At 41.3% G+C, this 17399-nt stretch overlaps 1 protein-coding gene across 12 annotated transcripts in view; it reads right to left on the reverse strand.

The window, feature by feature from the left end:
- Positions 1-17399, reverse strand: part of RYR3 (ryanodine receptor 3) — a 582715-nt gene that overhangs the window by 66414 nt on the left and 498902 nt on the right. For all 12 annotated transcript variants that reach the window (XR_016217200.1, XM_089309149.1, XM_070053265.2 and 9 more), the window contains 2 exon segments: positions 17020-17340; positions 14146-14386 (listed from right to left, as the gene is read on the reverse strand). Coding sequence is in view for 11 of the 12 variants with exons in the window: in XM_089309149.1 (XP_089165275.1) it covers positions 14146-14386; positions 17020-17340 (562 nt within the window). In the remaining variant the exon portion in view is untranslated.

Below are 17399 nucleotides of genomic sequence, written 5' to 3' on the forward strand. Positions count from 1 at the left end.
GAGGGATTAGAAGGCCTTCTTAATGAAATAATAATAGAGAATATTATTTCTATGGAGAAATATTATTCTCTATTCTCCATAGAAATAATATTCTCTATTATTATTTCATTAAGAAGGCCTTCTAATCCACAATCTGGAGAAAAACATAGACATCCAAGTACAAGAAATACACAGAACTCCCAATAGACATGACCAGAAAAGAACTTCACCATGATACATTGTGGCAAAACTCACAAAGAAGAGATATTAAAATGTGCACAAGAGAAACGACAAATCACATTCAGAGGAAACCCAATTAGACTCTCTCCGGACTTCTCATGGCAAACCCTACCGGAAAGGAGACAATGGTGAGACACATTTGAAGTCCTAAGAGAAAAAACTGTCAACCCAGAATACTGTACCCTGCAAAAATCTCATTTATGAATGAAGGAGAAATAAGGATCTTCCACAATAAGCAGAAATTGAAAGAATTTGTAACTAATCGCCCAGCCCTACAAAAGATGCTCAAGAATGTGCTTCACACAGAAACTCAGAAAGAGGAACATCACTACAAAAGAAGAAGAAAGCAGAAAATAACCCAGGAAAAGTACAAAGGAAATCCAAACATAAATGCGGCTATTTAAGGAAACATGGCAGGGCAAAGACAGTATTTAACAACAGTCACAATGTAAATGGTCTCAACTCCCCAGTTAAAAGACACGGACTGGCTGAATGGATTAAAAAACAAAATTCATTTATCTGCTGCCTACAAGAAACACACCTTACCAACAAAGATGCACGCAGACTGAAAGTGAAAGGATGGAAAAAGATAATCCATGCTAACAGAAACCAAAAAAGAACTGGTGGAGCCATCCTAATGTCAGACAAAATAGACTTAAACACAAAAACTAGTAAAAGAGACAAAGAAGGACACTATATAATGATTAAGGATCAATTCAACTGGAAGATGTGACTATTATAAATGAATATGCACCTAATTACAGAAAACCTGGTTATTTAAAAGAATTGTTAAAGGATTTAAATGGAGATATAGACTCAAATACAGTAGTAATTAGGGATTTCAATACCCCATTTCCAGCAAAGGACAGATCAATCACAGAGAAAATAAACAAAGAAACAACAGAGTTAAGTGACACCATAGACCAAATAGACCCAGCAGATATCAACAGAGCCTTCCACCCTACAGCCACAGAATACATATTTTGTTCCTCCAGTGTACAGAACTTTCTCTAGGATTGACCATATGTTAGGCCATAAAGTAAGTCTCAGCATTTTCAAAAAAATCGAAATGATACCATGCATCTTCTCAGACCACAATGCAATGAAGCTGGAAATCATCAACTCAGGAATCTCCAGAACATATGCAAACACATGGAGAATGAACAACATGTTTCTGAATGAACAGTGGGTCATAGAAGAAATCAAAAAATTTCTGGAAACAAATGAAGACAATCCAACATACCAAAATTTGTGGGATATAGCAAAAGCAGTGTTAAGAGGAAAGATTATAGCAGTTGGTGCTTACATCAAGAAACTGGAAAGGCACCAAATAAATGAATTATCTATGCACCTCAAGGATCTAGAAAAGCAACAGCAAACCAAACCCAAAACTAGTAGCAGAAAAGAAGTAATTAAAATTAGAGAAGAAATCAACAAAATTGAAACAAAAAATACAAAAGATCAGCAAGACGAAGAGCTGTTTTTTTTTTAAAAAAATAATACTGACACACCATTGGCCCAACTAACCAAAAAAAGGGCAGAGAAGAACCAAATCAATAAAATTATAGATGAAAAAGAAATGTAACAACGGACACCACAGAAATAAAAAGAATCATCAGAAACCACTACAAAGAGCAGTATGCCAACAAACTGGGAAACCTAGAAGAAATGGATAGATTCCTGGACACATACAATCTACCTAAATTGAGTCATGAAGACAACGAAAACCTAAACAGACCCATAACCAAGACAGAAGTTGAATCAGTAATAAAGGCTTTCTCAACAAAGAAAAGACCAGGACCAGATGGCTTCACTGCTGAATTCTACCAAACATTTAAAGAAGAACTCTAATTCTTCTCAAATCATTTAAAACAATTGAAAGGGAAGTCATCCTCCTGAATTCTATGAAGCCAGCATTATCTTAATTCCTAAATCGAGAAAAGATGCAACAGAGAAAGAGAACTACAGACAAATTTCCCTGATGAACATAGAAGCAAAAATCCTCACCAAAATTCTGGCCAATGAATCCAACTACACATCAGAAAGCTCATTCACTTGGACCAAGTGGGATTTATCCCTGGTATGCAGGGATGATTCAACATTCACAAATCAATGTGAAATAGCACATTTACAAACTGCTGAACAAAACCTAAATGATTATCTCAAAAGATTCAGAGAAAGTATTTGATAAAATACAACACCTTTTCATGATGAAAACTCTTAAGCAAATTGGGTTTAGAAGGAACGTTCCTCAACACAATCAAGTCAATTTATGACAAACCCATGGCCAGCATCATACTGAATAGGGAATGTTGGAAGCGCTCCCACTGAGATCTGGTACAAACAGGGATGCTCACTCTCACTATTTCTATTCAATGTAGTCCTGGAAGTTTTAGCAAGAGACATCAGGAAAGTGTCGCTCCCCGTCTTCGTGGAGGAACGACACAGGACCCTGCGTTGTTCTTTCGTCTGCTCGGCCCTCCCCGGGTTTGCTGCTGGTTCTTCCCGGGTTGGCTACCGACCCTTCCACCTCCGTGGAAGGGCGGTTCCCCCTAGCCACTTTCCCCACTTCTGCGGGGGAGTGGCACACCGCCGGCCGGCTCTCTCGGGGGCTGCACAGGTGTTCCTTCAGATAGATGTTCCTGGTGCATGTTGTCTCTCTCCTCCTTTATAGTCCTCTTCCGCCAATCCCAACTCTGCTACCCACACGCCGAGTACACTGCTCTCCTGCAATCAGGAGCAGGATCAGCTCCTGCAGGTCATCACTCAAGTTGGTGAGAGGCAGCTGCGTAGAAGTTGTTACTCCCTTCTCAGCGCCATATTGTGGGAGAGCAGATGCATAGAATAAGTCTTAATTCCAGTAACAGTCTAGTCCGAGTTGCTCCCAGTTGCTCCCCACAGAAAGAAAAAGAAATCAAAGGGATATAAATTGGGAAGGAGGAAGTCAAACTATCCCTATTTGCAGAAGACATGATTCTATATTAAGGGATCCAAAAGACTTCACTAAGAGACTATTGAAACTCATATAAGAGTTTGGTAAAGTAGCAGGATATAAAATCAATACACAAATTCAACAGCTTTTGTATACACAAACAGTGTCATGGCTGAGAAAGAACTTCTAAGAGCAATACCATTCACAATAGCTACAAAAAAATCAAATACTTTGGAATAATTTAACCAAGGATGTCAAAGATCTCTACAATGAGAATTAAAAAACACAAAAGAAAGAAATAGAAGAAGATACAAAATAATGGACAAATCTTCAACGTTCATGGATTGGGAGAATCAATATCATCAAATGTCTACTCTTCCAAAAGCAATTTATAGATACAATGTGATAGAAATCAAAATACCAAAGACATTCTTCTCAGATCTAGAAAAAATGATGCTGAAATTCATATGAAGGCACAGGAGACCTTGAATAGCCAAAGCAATCTTATACAACACAAAGCCGGAGGCATCACAATACCAGATTTCAGGAAATACTACAGGGCAGTTGTAATCAAAACAGCCAGGTACAGGTACAAAAACAGATGGATAGACCAATAGAACAAAATAGAAACCTCAGAAATCAATCTAAATATCTACTACCAACTTATATTTGACAAAGGAGCTAAACCAATCCCTGGAGCAAGGACAGTCTCTTCAACAAATGATGCTGGGATAACTCAATTTCCATATGTGGAATTATTAAGCAAGACCCCTACCTTACACAAAAATCCACTCAACATGGGTTAAAGATCTAAATCTATGCCTCGACACTATCAAATTAATTGAGAACATTGGGGAAACCCTGCAAGACATTGGCACAGGCAAAGAATCCCTGGAAAAGTTCCCAGAGGCAATGGCAGTCAAAGACAAAATTAACAAATGGGATTACTTCAAATTGAGAAGCTTCTGTACTGCAAAATAAACACTCAGGAAAGTGAAGAGGCAACTGACAGAATGGGAGAAATTATCTGCAAACTACACAACTGATAAAGAATTAATAACTAGAATCTACAAAGAGATCTAGATACTCCACAGTAACAAAACAAACAACCCAGTTAAGAGAGGGAAAAAGGACTTAAACAGACATTTTTTTTGACAGGCAGAGTGGACAGTGAGAGAGAGAGAGACAGAGAGAAAGGTCTTCCTTTTTGCCATTGGTTCACCCTCCAATGGCTGCCGCGGCCAGCGCGCTGTGGCTGGTGCATCGCGCTGATCCAAAGCCAGGAGCCAGGTGCTTTTCCTGGTCTCCCATGCGGGTACAGGGCCCAAGCACTTGGGCCATCCTCCACTGCACTCCCAGGCCACAGCAGAGAGCTGGCCTGGAAGAGGGGCAACTGGGACAGAATCCAGCGCCCCGACTGGGACTAGAACCCGGTGTGCTGGTGCTGCAAGGCGGGGGATTAGCCTATTGATCCACGGCACCGGCCCAAAACAGACATTTTTCAAAAAAGGAAATCCAAATGGCCAACAGACACTTGAAAAAATGCTCAGGCTCAGACTGGTTGTCAGGGAAATGTAAATCTAAACCAAAATGAGATTTCACCTCACCCCAGTTAGAATGGCTCTCATACAGTAATCAACAAAATACTGGAGAGGATGGGGAAAGGGGTACCCTAATCCACTGTTGGTGGGAATGTAAACTGCTAAAGCCACTATGGAAGACACTATGGAGATAACTCAGAAACCTGAATACAGACCTACCATATGACCCAACCATCCCATTCCTGGGAATTTACCCGAGGGAAATGAAATCAGCAAATAAGAGAGCTGTCTGCACCTCCATGTTTATTGCAGCTCGATTCACAAAAGCTAAGACATGGAATCAACCTAAATGCCCATCAACTGAAGACTGGATAAAGAAATTATGGGATATGTACACTATGGAATACTACACAGCAGTAAAAATAAATGAAATCCAGTCATTTGCAACAAAATGGATCAATCTGGAAAACTTCATACTTAGTGAAATAAGTCAGTGCCAAAGGGACAAATACTATATGTTCTCCCTGATCTGTGAGAATTAATAGCTCACCTAAAACAAAAGCTGTAGAAGTGAAATTGATACTTTGAGAAACAAAGATTTGAACAACCCTCATCTTGACTGTCAAGGAACAGTTTTTAAATTTTTTTTCTTTTCATACTATATGTTGAACTCTTTATTTAACATAGTTAATCATATGTATATAAAGTCAATTAAAAATATATCCCAGTAAAAAATAATAGGGGGAATAAGAGAGGGCAGATGGAGGAGGAAATTTGTAACTGTAAAGCTGTATGGTTCTGCATACAGTCCTATGGACTTACTTTAAGGGTACAGTTTTAAAACTTGTCATGGGACTCCACATCCCTGGGAAGAAGTGGATCAATTAGGACTTGGACTGGTGCTCATATAAGTTGCTGGGGCTATAAGCTAATCCACAGTGCCAGTCCCCTAGGATTCAGTATAATAAGATCATGTTGTCTGCAAACAGGGATAACCTGATCTCCTTTTCAATTTGAATGCCGTTTATTTCATACTGTTATCTGATTGAGGTGGCTAAGACTTCAAATATTATACTGCCTAAGAATGGTGAAATGCCTTGTCTTGCTTCTGATTTTAATGAAAACAATTTCATTAAGAAATTTTTTCATTAAGTATGATGCTTGCTATGGGTCTGTCATATATATAGCCATTATTGTGTTGAAGTATGTCATTCTATGTAACTTTTGAGGGTTTTTATCATGAAGGAATGAATTTTATCAAATGATTTTTCTGCATCTATTGATATGATCATATGGCTTTTATCATTCTGTTGATGTGATGTATTATGATTATTGAATTTATTTATATTGAACCATCCTTGCATCCCTGGGATAAGCCCACCTGGTCATGCTCTATTATCTTTTTTATGTGCTTTTGGATTCAATTTGAGATTTTTTTTTTTTGCATCTAGGTTCTCTAGGGATATTGGTCTCATATATTTATGTCTTTTTGTGGTTTTGTATTAGGATAATGCTGGCTTTGTGGAATGAGTTTGGGAGAGTTTCTTCTCTTTCAATACTTTAGAATAGTTTGGAAAAAAAAACACTGGCATTATATTTTCATTAAAATATTGGTAAAATGCAGCAATGAATTAACTCAGTCCTGGGCTTTGCTTTGTTGGGATACTTAAAAATATTTATTAATTTGAGAGGAAGGGAGAACAGGAGGGAGGGAGGGATAGAGAGGGAAATTCTCAACTGCTGGTTCACCCCTAAATGGCCACAGCATTCAGGGTGCTGAAGCCAGGAGCCAGGAACTCAATCTGGTTCTCCCACACAGGCGGCAGGAATCCAGTTACTTGAAGTATCGCTGGTCCTTTCCCAGGGCCTGTGTTAGCAGAAAATTGGATCAAAGAGCCAGAAGCAGGTATCAAATCCAGACACTATGAGATGGATGCAGGCATCTTAACTGGTAGGCCAAATACCTGCCCCGGTAGGAGACTTTTTTAGTCTTAACTCAATCTCATTACTTGTTATTGGCTTGTTCCGGTTTTCTATGTCTTCATGCATCAGTCTCGGTATGTCATACATGTCTACAAATTATTTCTTCCAGGTTTTTAAATTTGTTGATGCGTAGTTATTCATAATAGTCCCTAATGAGTTTTTGTATTTTTCTGTTATGGTTGAAATGCCTTTTTCATCTCTGATTTTATTTACTTGAGTCTTCTTTTGGTTAGTCTAATTAATGATTTGTTAATTTCCTTTTTTTTAAAAAAAAAAAAAACTACTCTTTCATTACCACTGAGCAAACTTTTTCTTGGTTTAGGGTTGATCTTGAGAAATAAAATAGCAGATGCTCTGTGCTTAGTTCCCTTATTTATAAGGTCATCACATATCTTGATGCTTTGCAACATCTAGTCTTGTGCTTATCTGCCCCACTCCCTAGTGGGTGGGATCTTCTCCCACACTGTGCTGTCCAAGGTCGGGAGGTAAGGGTGGTAGAGGCAGTCCCTTGGCTGCCCAGATAACAGTTCCAGAGTCTTAGTCCACAAGGACTGGCCTGGGAGCACGACCACAGTGCTACTGGGTCTCACTATGGTAGGCCTGGTACGAAGCCTGGACTTCATTCTCTCCCTCTCCCAAACAGAAGGATGTATCTCTATACTGTGCTGCTTGGAACTGAATGAGGGATGATGTGGGTAACTCTTTCGTTCCTTCATTTTTATACTAAAACCAGGCTTTATTGTCTCTTGTTTGCTTCCCAGCTCTTTTAAAGGGAAATCAGTATTTGAACACCTGGTCAAAGTGATGTCTCTCTTGAGAGATGATCAGTGGGTAATCTTATCCAGCTTCTATCTTGCTCCACCTCAGAATCCTCTTTTTCTACCCCATTCTTTTTCTAAGTGTTAAATCTTCACTCTTATCTTCAGTGGTTATTTCTTCAAGAGCAGAGAGATGAATGTGGAGAACATCTCATTAAATATTTTCCTCCAGGAAAACAAACTCTCTGCAACTCTTCCTCTAGCAAACCAAGCTGGTACTTCCAGGAAGCAGGAGATCTCGACTCCACCACTATCCTGTTGGCCCACACCTTCTCTTCCCTAAGCGATGCTCTTCTCCTTCCTGCTCCTACCCCTTCACGGGGTTCACCATCCTTGTTAATATTTAGGTACTTGATGCTTTTTGAGATGCTTTGTTGATCTATGGGGTTTCTTTTATCATCTGCACTACCTGCTTCTCAAAAGTCAGTTGGAAAATTCAAGGCTGTAGGCAGAAAAGGAGGTTAGGTTTAGAGATAATGACCTGGCAATCTGCCATATGGATGTGATAGTAGAAGCAAGCTAAACAGGAAGAATAGGAATGGCATCTTGGGTGATGGCAAGAGTAAGGAGGCTCAGACTTCCATCTTTAACCAGCCAAGTTATCAGGTTTCGAAAAAAAGTAAAGTAATGGTTGGTCCTGCATTCACAATCTGGCTGCTTGCCTTAGGTAAGAGCTTTCTCAGCCTTGTTACAAAGTCTCCTGTAGGGAATTCGGTTTGAGGTTGTTATGTACAGGCTTTACTGAGTTTCTTCAACAGTTCAAGACAGGGTTTCCACCAAAACTCACACTATTTGAAATTAATTTCTATGTTCCACATGTTTCTGATTTCCAGAAATGAGGCTAAGAAGCCTTTGCCTCCTATAAATAGATTTATATAATCTTTATAACTCCTGGCATAAGGAGCTAGAAAGCTGATTTCCTTTGCTCAGATCTGGAGTTCTTGCTTATTCTGGGTCAGCTTCAAGGTAAACACAGATCAACAAAAGCTTCGACAAAAGCTTCTCTTGGGAAGGATGTTCCAGACAACAGGGAAATTTTAAACACTGTCATGACAGGGATGACAAGGCTATAAAGGCTTAGCATGTTGAGGAAAAACAAGGAGGAGACAAGAATAAGGTGACTCTGTTTAATATTTAAAGAGCTGCCACAAGACAGAGTAGAACAATTTTTGTGTGGCCCTAGAGAGCAAAATTAGAGCCCTTATCAGGACACAGATTTGAGCTCAAGATGGTTGGAGCTATCTGAAACTAGAAAGAGAATGCATACGATGTTATCCCTGTTACCTTCAGCCCTCTGCTACCCATAGTGGCTATGGTAAACAGGCAGGAAATTGTTATCTAGGAAAAAGGAAGGGGTAATTCAACTAGTTGGAGGTAAATGAGGTGACCTTGTGATTCCCAGTTAATACTTTCATATGAAGAAAGGGCATTGAAGAACTCAAGCTGGAAGCATGCATTTATAAGCCCTCAAAGCAGGGCTCATATGGCTATGATTCTTGGGGAAGAACTGAAAAGTGGGGGCGAATGAATTAATGATAATCTCAGACTCTCTGACATTGCCATTTTTAGCAACTGTCAAATACTGTATAAGCAGAACATACTCTTTCTTGAATCTCGATCATAGATAGTGACAAATGCAATTAAAGAACTATTCTAGGAGCAACTTACCTATTTTTCATTTTCACCTCAAACTCTGACGATTTCTTTTCTAAATTGCTAACATAATTATGTTATCGGAAATGACTAAACTAACGACCCTCAAAGCAGGCTTCTTTTGCTAAAGTGAGAATACTTTCCACAGGTAGGGAAGGAAATGTGTGCATACACACAATGGCACCCACAGAGATGTAAGAACAATTGACATAAAATACGTGGTAAAAGGGGTACATGTAGGCCTATTTCCTGTCTATGACAAAATGGGATATCACCTGAAAAGTTGGCAGTGTTTCCTCAAATATTATTATATTCCTTTGATAACTATAATGGTTATCTTTTTTTTTTTTTTTTTAAAAAGTTGACTTATTTATTTGAAAGGGAGAGAGAGAGGAAGAGAGAGAGACAGAGACTGATACAGAGACAGAGAGTGATATCTTCCATCCAGTGTTTCACTTCCCAAGTCCCCACAACAGCTGGGGCCAAAGCTAGAAACTCCATCTTGGTCTCCCACATTGGGAGCAAGAACCCAAGTACTTGGGCCATATCTGCTGCCTCCCAGGCACATTAGCAGGAAGCTGGGTTGGAAATGGAGTACTAGGACTTGAACCATCACTCCAATATGTGACTCAGGTGTCCCAAGTGGTGGGTTAACCTGCTGCATCACAACATTAACCCCTATGATAGTTATCTTAAAATTAAATATTCCCTAATTTATATTTAGGTCTTTAAACTTTAAGAGAGTATGGTATAATAAAAATATGTATTTGGTCATTACCTTTTGTTCCTGGTGCAGAGCTCCTAAAATTCTTGGAATTTCCTGAGTAGTAGTAGAAGTATCTTCTGTTTCTCATAATGAGCCCCTTTGACCACACTTAAGTGTATGCTAATGAGGTGGCCCTTGGACTGGGGGTGAGGGCTAGATAACTTCTGGGCTAGTCACCAGAAAGATTAGAGCTTTCTGGTTCTAACTGGAACCAGATTAGAGGTTTGGAACTTTCAGTAACACATCCTACCTATGGGAATGTGATGAGGACTGAAGATTCAGTTCAACTCAATAATCAGTGGCCAGCGATTTATTAATCATGCTTAAATGATGAACACTGTAAATAGTCAAAGTCCTGCAGCTTCCAGGTTGGTGAGGACATCCATATGCTGGCAGAGTGATGCACCAGGGGCAGGGGACAGAAGCTGTGAGCATCCCACATCCTTAAATTTCCCCATGCATCTCGGCCATTTGGATGTTCCAGAGTTTCATTCTTTCAAATAAATCAGTAATCATAGGTCAAGTGCTTTCCTGAGTTTTACAAGTTGTACTGAGGATGGGCTCATGGACTGAACTTTTAATTGATGCAGCTGAAATGTGTATACTCTGGGCATCCTATTTGTGGCTGTTGTCTGAAGTGGGAGCAGTCTTGTGGGACTGAGACATTGAACTGTGCGGTCTGCACTAACTCTGAGTAATTGATGTCCAAGTTCACTTAGTCTGTTGGACACCCACAGTGATGGAGAATTTGTGTGGAAAAATGGCATGTGTTTGGTTGATATTTCTCAAATAACTGTTGAATTATTTTCAATGGTTCAATTAAATTTCATGCTCCAAATGAACATATTATACTTGAAGAAAGAATGAATTATAGAGAAAATTCTGGCATTATATGAATTAACTTGTCTAATTATGACATATGTACCTTTCAACCTTTGAAGTTTGGCAGAACAGGAGTGATGCTGCTTAGACATGCGGCCCCAGCCAGGTAGAGCGAGGCCCCAGGAAAGTGACCGTTAGGAGGAAAGAAGAGGTGTGTGGGGTCAGTGAGGGCTGAAAGCAAGGGGCAGGGGAGGAATAGGGATTTTAGGTGATCACCGTGAAGGACTGAAGATGGGGAAAGGAAGCTCCACGTTAGAACAAGCTCAGCATCTTATGCCCTTTCCCATCTCTCCTGAGGTCCAAATGTCAGCACAGAGACATCAAGGGGTGCCTAATGGGTTTGAATTTCACCAGTCTCTATAGTAGACTGCTGACTAATCACAGACACTCCCCCTTCATTTATTCATGCTTTAGTTCCTCTCTGACTGATATTCTCCCTAATACACCACTGGTCTTAATTGATTTCAGTATGTATGTTCATAATCTTTCTATACCATGGCTTTCAGCTCATTATTCTCTTATCTAACGATCTTGGCCTCCATCTGCCTCAATACACAATCCCATGGTCACTACCAATAACTGCAACCTCCTCCAACTCCTTATTATTGTTTATGCATCTCATTCTTTGACCACTACCTGAAACCCATAATCCTCTGATCCTTTGCCCATTCATGATGTTACCCTCCTATGTCTTCCCTCCTCTCATCATCCAGTTTAAATTCCACGATAAATCTTTATAATTACCCTCATAAATACACCTGCAGCTCCCTAGCCCATTTTTGTTACATGCTACAAAACCCAAACCATGCTTAAATTCAGCTCTCTTTCTATCCTGAGCCTATACCTGGCAGCTAAATTTGCCGAGGTAAAAAAGACCACATGCAGATGGGTCTCACTTTCAATTCATGACAACATGTCTTAGGTGAGGCTCTGAAAACTTCCTGATAATCACATCTCCCACTCCATCTACCCTTCTACTTTCTTGGGCAACTATTTCATGATTTTTCTTTATATCTCAAACCTCTAAGCACCTTCCCCTCATCTTCACTTTCAGCTGATGATCTTACTTCTAACTTCATGGAGAAAATGGAAGCCATCAGAAAAGGACTTCTACAGACTCTCATCTCTATCAATGTATCTCTCATTCTATTCATCTGGATACAGGTGTATGTATATGTGTACCCACCAAATCAGCACCCATACTCTCTGCCCTCCTGCCTGTTGCTGTAGATGAGCTAAGGCTTACTCTGCCTGCTGAAGGATATGATATGTTTTAGAATTTTTCTCTCTTAATTATCGAATTCTTTCCCTCCCTATTGGATCATGTCCAATAGCAAAGAAACAAGCTGACAAGTGTCCCATCTGAAAAACTCTCTCATTTAACCTTTCTTCTGCATCCTGTCAGCACTCTATTTCTCTGTTCCTCTTTATAACTTGAACAAATTGCCTGTATTGCTTTTTCCAAGTTCTTTTCTCCCATTCTAACGGACTTCAAAGTGGCTTTCATCTTCATTACTGAGATTGATATTATCAAGGTCACCAATAACCTCTATGCTGCTAAATCCAAATGCCCAGTGTCAGTCCTCACTTTATTGGCCAAGGGCATTTGAATAACTCGAGAACCGGTCACTCTTTCCTCCCGGAAATCCTTTGTGAAGTTGGCACCCATGACACAGTCTTTGATTTTCCTCTGGTTGTTCTCTCTCAGTCTCATCTGCTGACTCCCCTTCTCCTGAAAGCTTGGTGTTGGAGAGCACAGGGTATAGTCCTTGGAACTCTTCTGTCTCTCCTTCAATCCTCTATTTATATGGTCAAATCTCATGATCTTTAAAGACTACTTTCCCAATGTATTCATGACTTTCAAAATCCAAATGTCTACCCCAGAGCTCTCTCTTGAAGCCTGGACTTATATGTATATTCAATGACTCATTTAATATTTTCATTTTTGTATTGAATAGGTAACTGAACTGAACATATCTGAAACATTCTGAAAGTAAATGTGCTGTGCCCACAATCTCTCACAACTCAGTTGTTGAGAGCTTCATTTTTTTTTATATGCTTAGGGCAAAACTCCTGAAATCACCTTTTTCTTTCCTCTTCTCTCATTCACAATCTGGTAATCTCAAGGGTTTGACTTTCAAAATATCCTCCAGGATCTGACAACTTGTGCCAGCCTTCATTGCCACCATCCTGGCCTCAGCCACTATCAACCATTTTTTAAGTCACTGTAAAATGCATAAAATATAAAATTTACCATCAAGGACATTTAGTATGTTTACAATGTTGTGCAACCACAATCACTACCTAGTTTCAGATCATCTCTATCACCTTAAAATAACAATCCCGTTAAGCAGTTCCTTCGCATCCCTTCCTCTCTCCCTGCAGCCCGTGGCACAGCTGGTCTGCTTCCTTTCTCTACAGATGTCTGGCATCTCTGGCCTGGAAATTGGGGATCCTCCCAGTTGGCCTTCTCACCTCCTTATCTGTCCCTACTCCTCACTACAAGGCTCAAAGAATGAATCTGATCACATCACAGATTTGCCCAAAACCGCCACTGGTTTCTTATGTCACTCAGAGTAAATGCTAGCATTCTCCCAGTGGTCTCCAAGGCCCTGTTCTCCTGGCCTCGTTCTCCAGCAACCCCTGCTGCACTTCCATCCTTCACTCTGCTCCAGAGACACTGGCCTCCTTGGGATTCCTAGAACATGCTGACCATGCTCCCTTCTCAGGGCTGATATCAGATGTGCCCGCGTCCTGCCACATCCTTGCCCCAGACCTTGATGCTTCTCAATCTCACTTCCTTCAGGTCTTTGCTTCAATGTTGCTTTCTCAGTAACATGTATTGAAAAGCTATGACTCCTCCCATCCTTCATATTCCCTTTGTGCTGCTCTATATTACAGATTTTATGCATTATTTATGCTCCCCAACCTACATAATAAATGCTCCCTCCAGAGAGCTTGTCTGTTTTGTTCTTTCCTGTTCCCCAGTGCCTAGAGAAGTGTCTGATGTACAATCAAGCAATATCCATTGGACAACTGTGTGAGTGAACAACAGAGGGCAGCAGTGGGTCAGTGCTGCTCTTATTTGACCAACTCCCTCTTATCTGTGGTAGCCTGTGAGGATTGAGGAGGGTGCCATCCCGCACACCAGACAGAATAGTTGCTCAAGCAAAGCACTGCCCGCAGGGCCTACTCCAGAGATTACTCGGGGCAGAGAGGAGACTGGGGGTGGCAGTTGTGACCTTCCTTTGTTTCACCGTTAACACAACCCAACACCATCTTTCATCCTATTAAGTTGCTCAAATTTAGGCCAGAGAAGGGCAGGCAGGCTGCCAGAGGTCTCATCCCTACCTGTTGTTGTCCACATAGCGGATCAGCATGGGGTAGAAGGCATAGAGATCTCTGCAGAGGATGGCAAACTCATCCAGGATGAGCAGCTCTGCCTCCTGGGTGTCTCCTTTGCCATCGGCTTTCAGCTGCTCCTCCTCCTGCACGGTCTTGACGGCCTTCTTCTTCAGCTTCTCCAGAGTTGGGATGAAGTGGCTTCTCAGCAGGTCTGGCCTCGCTTTGCTGATGATCGGCTGGGCGTACACTGTGTGCACACAAAGGGCCTCCCCTCATTTCTTATATTATGGCAATCAACCAGAGTGAAAAAGCGATGGTGAAAGGTGAGGCTGGGGGACCATCAACTCAGGATGACGTGTGTTCCCTTTCCCTCCTCCAATCTCCCCACTGTGCTTCCCTCTCACAAAGCCACAGCACAGGCTGCTCAGGGAGAAGATCCACGTCCCGCTTCACTCCTCCAGGGCATGCGAAGCCCCTGCCGCTCCTGAATTCTGCATGCATGCATGGCCTATGCTGCACCTCTTAGCTCTTCCTAACAGACTACCTAGTATCACCTTATATACATCCATGGTGGTTTTGGCTCACTAGCTAGATTATAAACAGAGGGAGGTTTTTTATTCATAATAGCCAGGACAGAGCTGAGCCAACAATATACACTCTCTGGTTATCTTAAGGAAAAATCTGTTGTTAAAAGCATATTAACCCAACCCCAGTTTTCAGCCCTCAACTTGAAAACTGCCAATGTGCTGCCTGGATGCTCCTGTGGGCCCTGAGGGAGGCAGATAAATCAGCTATACGTGAACAGAGAGAAGTTGGGGTGATCGTTGAAGCTGAAAAGCAGAAAGATTCAATCAGTGCGGCTACGAATTTGGCCTTCTTAAACAGAAAGATAAAAGCCTCCATGTCTTATCCTCTTTCTTATGACCTATTGATTAGATATTGATATCTGATTACAAAGGGACAGTTATTCTGATTTTTATCTATTTTTAAGATATTTACTCATTCTCATTTTTATTTATTTGAAAGGCAGAGTGGCGTAGTTAGAAAGAAAAGTAAAAAAATCTTCCATTTGCTGATGCACTCTTCAAATACCCATGACAGAGAGGGGCCAGTCTGAAGTCAGGAGCTCCATCTGAGTCTCCCACATGGGTGGCAAGGGCATTATCAGGAAATGGATCGGAAGCAGAAGTGGAGGCGGGACTTCTTCCCAGGCACTCTGATTTGGGAAGTGGACATCCTAAGCAGTGTCTGAAACTGCTGTGGAGAAATGCCCACCCTTGATTCTTATCTTTAAAAAGATCAAGGAGCAAAGGTAAAAGAGTAAATAAAGGAAAAAAAAATAAGTGAAATAAAATGACTTGAAGACACGAATCATTGACAACATATATGCAAATATGTTTTTAGCTTAGGACACTTCAAATGCAAACAACCTATATTCCAGTTGTTTTTCTTTTTAATCTCACTTTCCCTTATTTTTTACTTTTACAAAAGAATACAGATTTACGGATTTAGAAAAAGAAGACTATGGGAACTTCTGATGAAATGCATTAACTAAGAAGTTATGACTAATCAGCTCTCATCAATGTGCAGCTCTGCTTTGGACCCGTAATCAGAACAGCTAGGCTTCATGTGGCTGATTTGGGGTCACTACTTAAAATTGACTTTATTTAGTCCCCAGGAATTCAGTGGCCTGACTGGTTGAGATCTGGGTTTCCGTGTGGAGCTACAGGCCTGCACTCAGCATCCCTCAACCTCTGCGATGTGGCATTTTTCTTCTCTGCTCCTCTAGCAGATTCTCTGATCTTCTTCTTTCCCTTAATCATATTTAGAAATTAGAGCTCATACAAGCTGCCTTATGATTAACAATATTCTAGGGCTAATGGGTAAGAAGAGAACATCAACTCTATTGGCTCACACATCCACAGAGGCCAATGTTACCCAGCAGTCATCAGCACCCAAAATATTTATAATTTCAATCACAGTTCATTTCTGAGACAAGCTGGGGGCAGAGACTTTTCTTCCCTGCTCTTGCAGTAGGAGATTCATTCACTTGTCCAGGACAATAAATACCCAGTGTTGCGTTAATAGCTCTCTAGTCGCTGTATTTCATGGTCTAGGAGATGATATGGCGGAAACTATTACCACCAGATAAATTGTAGATTCATCAAATGCCAAGACTTAGCCTTAGCATCCGTCTCTTGAGACTACAGTTTGACAAGAGGGGACACTGAATATTCCTGACTGAGAAAAGTATGGTTATTCATTTTTGAAGCCTGTCCTTTCTTGAGGTTGTTTCAGGATGTGAAAATTGGCTGGCAACGTGCATGAAGATCTTACTGCATGCGAGACGTTTCGGAGGGAGGCAAAAGAAAGAAAAAACAGAGACAGCTGCTGCTACTGTGAACCTACATGAAGGAGTGACTTAGCACAAAGTGATATACAAATGTAGAGTTAAGTTTCTTAATGGGATTTTTCAGTGCTGCCTTGGTGTGAGTGAGTTTTATACATTTGGGAAACACACAGGACTACTTACCGAGAAAAATATGTGCAATTATTACTGTGAGAGCAAATGGAGTTCTTAAGTACCCACAGCAAACAAGCAGTGATCACTGGGAGTCTGCTGGAACCTATCAGAAAGGGGTTCCCGGAGCCTGGACGGCTTGGATTACTAGGGGAGCTGGGTGGAAGCACTTGCTCCAGGAAGCTCTGCAGAACACACTGATTCTTTCTACTGTTCAACATCTGAGACACGCAGAGGTGCAAGGTGCAATGACAGAAGAGAGCTTGCTCAGAACCACCTCTGCTTTAACAAAAGAGATGCAAGGCAAATCCAACCACCGTGGTCCCCGGGCTAGGGATGGAGGGGAGAGGCACTCGTACCTGCAATGCGCTTCATCCAGGAGGCCTCGTCGATGCCCAGGTTGTTGTTGATGATCTTCAAGATGTTGCCCAGGATGAGACTGAGGTGTTCAGAGGTGACCTTGCTGCAGCAGGGCCCTGTGCTGGGGGACAGGTTCTCAGGGCCCCGCTCCCACCAGTAGGACAGGTAGTTGCAGAGCATGGGCAAGATCACCTCGATGACATGAGGCATCTCCGTGTAGCGGGCCCCTGACTCAGCCAGGTCATTGATTTCCTTCATTAGGCCTTCCAGCTGGGGGATGTCAGGGCACATCTCTTCCACTGTGTCTGGCATCCCCAGAACTGACCAAAAGAGCACAGAAACAACAGAGCGATGGTGATTCAAAAGCAATGGGTGCAAC

Source organism: Oryctolagus cuniculus, chromosome 12, assembly GCF_051225735.1.
Source record: "Oryctolagus cuniculus isolate XC-2025 breed Fujian yellow rabbit chromosome 12, ASM5122573v1, whole genome shotgun sequence".
Classification (NCBI taxonomy): domain Eukaryota; kingdom Metazoa; phylum Chordata; class Mammalia; order Lagomorpha; family Leporidae; genus Oryctolagus; species Oryctolagus cuniculus.